General features: G+C 46.9%; 1 protein-coding gene across 1 annotated transcript; it reads left to right on the plus strand.

Annotated features, from left to right (window-relative positions):
* Nucleotides 1-740: 740 nt before the first annotated feature.
* Nucleotides 741-1,928, plus strand: GL218_08375 (Cell differentiation protein rcd1; the record flags this gene model as incomplete). Its single annotated transcript, XM_033585176.1, has 3 exons — nt 741-1,107; nt 1,165-1,320; nt 1,375-1,928. The coding sequence occupies 3 exons, from the start codon at nt 741-743 to the stop codon at nt 1,926-1,928; spliced, it is 1,077 nt and encodes a 358-aa protein (XP_033440769.1).
* Between the last annotated feature and the right edge of the window lie 428 nt (nt 1,929-2,356).

The following is a 2,356-nucleotide window of genomic DNA, read 5'->3' on the forward strand; positions in this document are numbered from 1 at the left end:
AGGTAGATAGGTACGTACCTATAGACCCCCATTCCGTTCGGCAAAATACGACGCGGTGCTTCGTCGCTGGGAACAGCAAAGCCCTGCAACCACTTCAACTTTCTTCAACTTTTATCGATATCCAGATTTGAGCCTGTAATTCTTCCCATACCATACCACCATATCCTCTCTTCATAGTGCAGCGCCCTCTTACGTACGGTACTAATCTGCTTGATTGTATTTTTTTCGTGCGAGAACCTTCGTCTACTTATCCGAGAAGAGGCTATTAACAGTTGGTTGCCCAAGCGTACCTGGCCGTCGGGTTTCCAGTAAACTCAATTCTAAGTTCTATACACGACTTAACAACACTTGAATTAGCTGGTCACCGAATTACAGGTTTACCCTCATATTACAACAGTTAAGGCGAACAGACACGAGAGAAGCGCGATCAACCGATTCCAACCGATCCTAATTTATTGATCCCAAAACTTATGCGACCAACCGGAAACCTCTTTTTCGCCTCGTCAAAATCTACGAAGACATAAAACTTCAGTCTGTCCAGTAAATACACACCGTAGGTAGGTTAATCGAGAGGGACAAAAGAGAAAGGAGAGAGTACTGACTGCAAATATAGACCCTGGATCCGGCCAAAAGTGCAGAGAGCCTGACGAAGCAGGGAGTTAAGCAAGGAAACAATACTCAAGAACCAGTTACGCCGTACTCCAGAGTAATTCAAACGATCGCGATCATCAACCGCCACCATGTTGCCAAACCCGAACCTCTACAATCACCACCAATACAACCCACATGCCGACCAGTCATGGATGCACCAACAGCAAAGCCACCAGCACCAGGCCCAACAGGCTGCTGCCGCCGCAGCCGCAGCTCAGCAGCAGCATTATAATCGATTAGCAGGTGCCCATAATAATGTATCTACGAACATCGGCGCATCAGTTGGTGGTCATGTTCAGGATAACGGCTTAGAAAACGTGTCAGAGGATAATCGTCGCACGTTGACCTTCGTTGCCGACCTACTTAATGAGACTACGCGCGAGGCAGCTCTCCTTGAACTGAGCAAGAAGCGAGAACAAGTGCCTGAGCTCGCCCTCATCCTGTGGCATTCATTTGGTTAGTAGCTCCCTGCATTCAACCCGATTCAGGGGCTAATTCTAATCCAATTTCCAGGTGTGATGACTTCTCTTATGCAAGAGATTATCTCGGTTTACAACCTCCTTAACCCTTCGCAGTTGACCGCTGCTGCTTCTAACCGAGTCTGCAATGCGCTTGCACTCCTGCAATGCGTGGCATCGCATAATGATACTAGAACCTTGTTCTTGAATGGTATGTTGATCTTCGGGCAAGATAATTATAACACGCTAATGAGATGAAATATAGCCCATATCCCTCTTTTCTTATACCCTTTCCTGAATACTACATCCAAGTCTCGTCCGTTTGAGTATCTCCGTCTGACGTCGCTGGGTGTGATCGGAGCCTTAGTTAAAAATGACTCTAGTGAGGTGATCAACTTTCTACTCACGACCGAAATTATCCCCCTTTGCCTCAGAATCATGGAGACTGGGTCTGAACTTAGTAAGACAGTTGCCATTTTCATCGTACAGAAGATCCTACTGGATGATAATGGTCTTAACTATATCTGCGCCACGTATGAACGCTTCTATGCCGTCGGAACAGTGTTAAGCAATATGGTTGCTCAGCTTGTCGAGCAGCAGACTGCTCGCCTCCTTAAGCACGTTGTGCGCTGCTTCCTCCGCCTGAGCGATAACGCCCGCGCTCGCGAGGCTCTCCGCCAGTGCCTCCCGGAACCGCTTCGCGATGCCACCTTTAGCTCGGTCCTCCGTGACGATGCGGCGACCAAACGTTGTCTCGCCCAGCTATTGATTAACCTCTCTGATAATGTCGTGGAGTCCAATAGCAGCCATGGGCTATAAAGCGCATTTAGGCCTACCGTGAGTTACATTGTTCAACAGATACCCCCCACGACAATCACTTCCAAGTCTTTGAAAGCTTGGGTCTCCTATTGTCTATTCATAATTAATGAGCATATGAGAATCACGTGGAATGATTTTCTTTCTGACGACACGGTACCGGTCCTGAATCTTTCAAAACGATCACGAAATTCCAGTTGGTTTTTATCATTGCTATTCAACATCGGCACCTCGACTTAGGACTACCATAGGTTGTGTTAATACCGAAACTCTTCACGAAGTTTGCGTAGAGTCCTACATAGCAGACCAGTTCCCCTAAAGCCTGCTATACCGATATTATCTCAATCTTAAATCATCCACATGGTCTCGAAAAAGTATTACATACCTTTCCTGACTCTACCATAACACCAATCTATCTGGCTGTTGTTTTG

The sequence above is a fragment of the Daldinia childiae genome (assembly GCF_008694065.1).
Source record: "Daldinia childiae strain JS-1345 chromosome Unknown Scaffold12, whole genome shotgun sequence".
Taxonomy (NCBI): Eukaryota; Fungi; Ascomycota; class Sordariomycetes; order Xylariales; family Hypoxylaceae; genus Daldinia; species Daldinia childiae.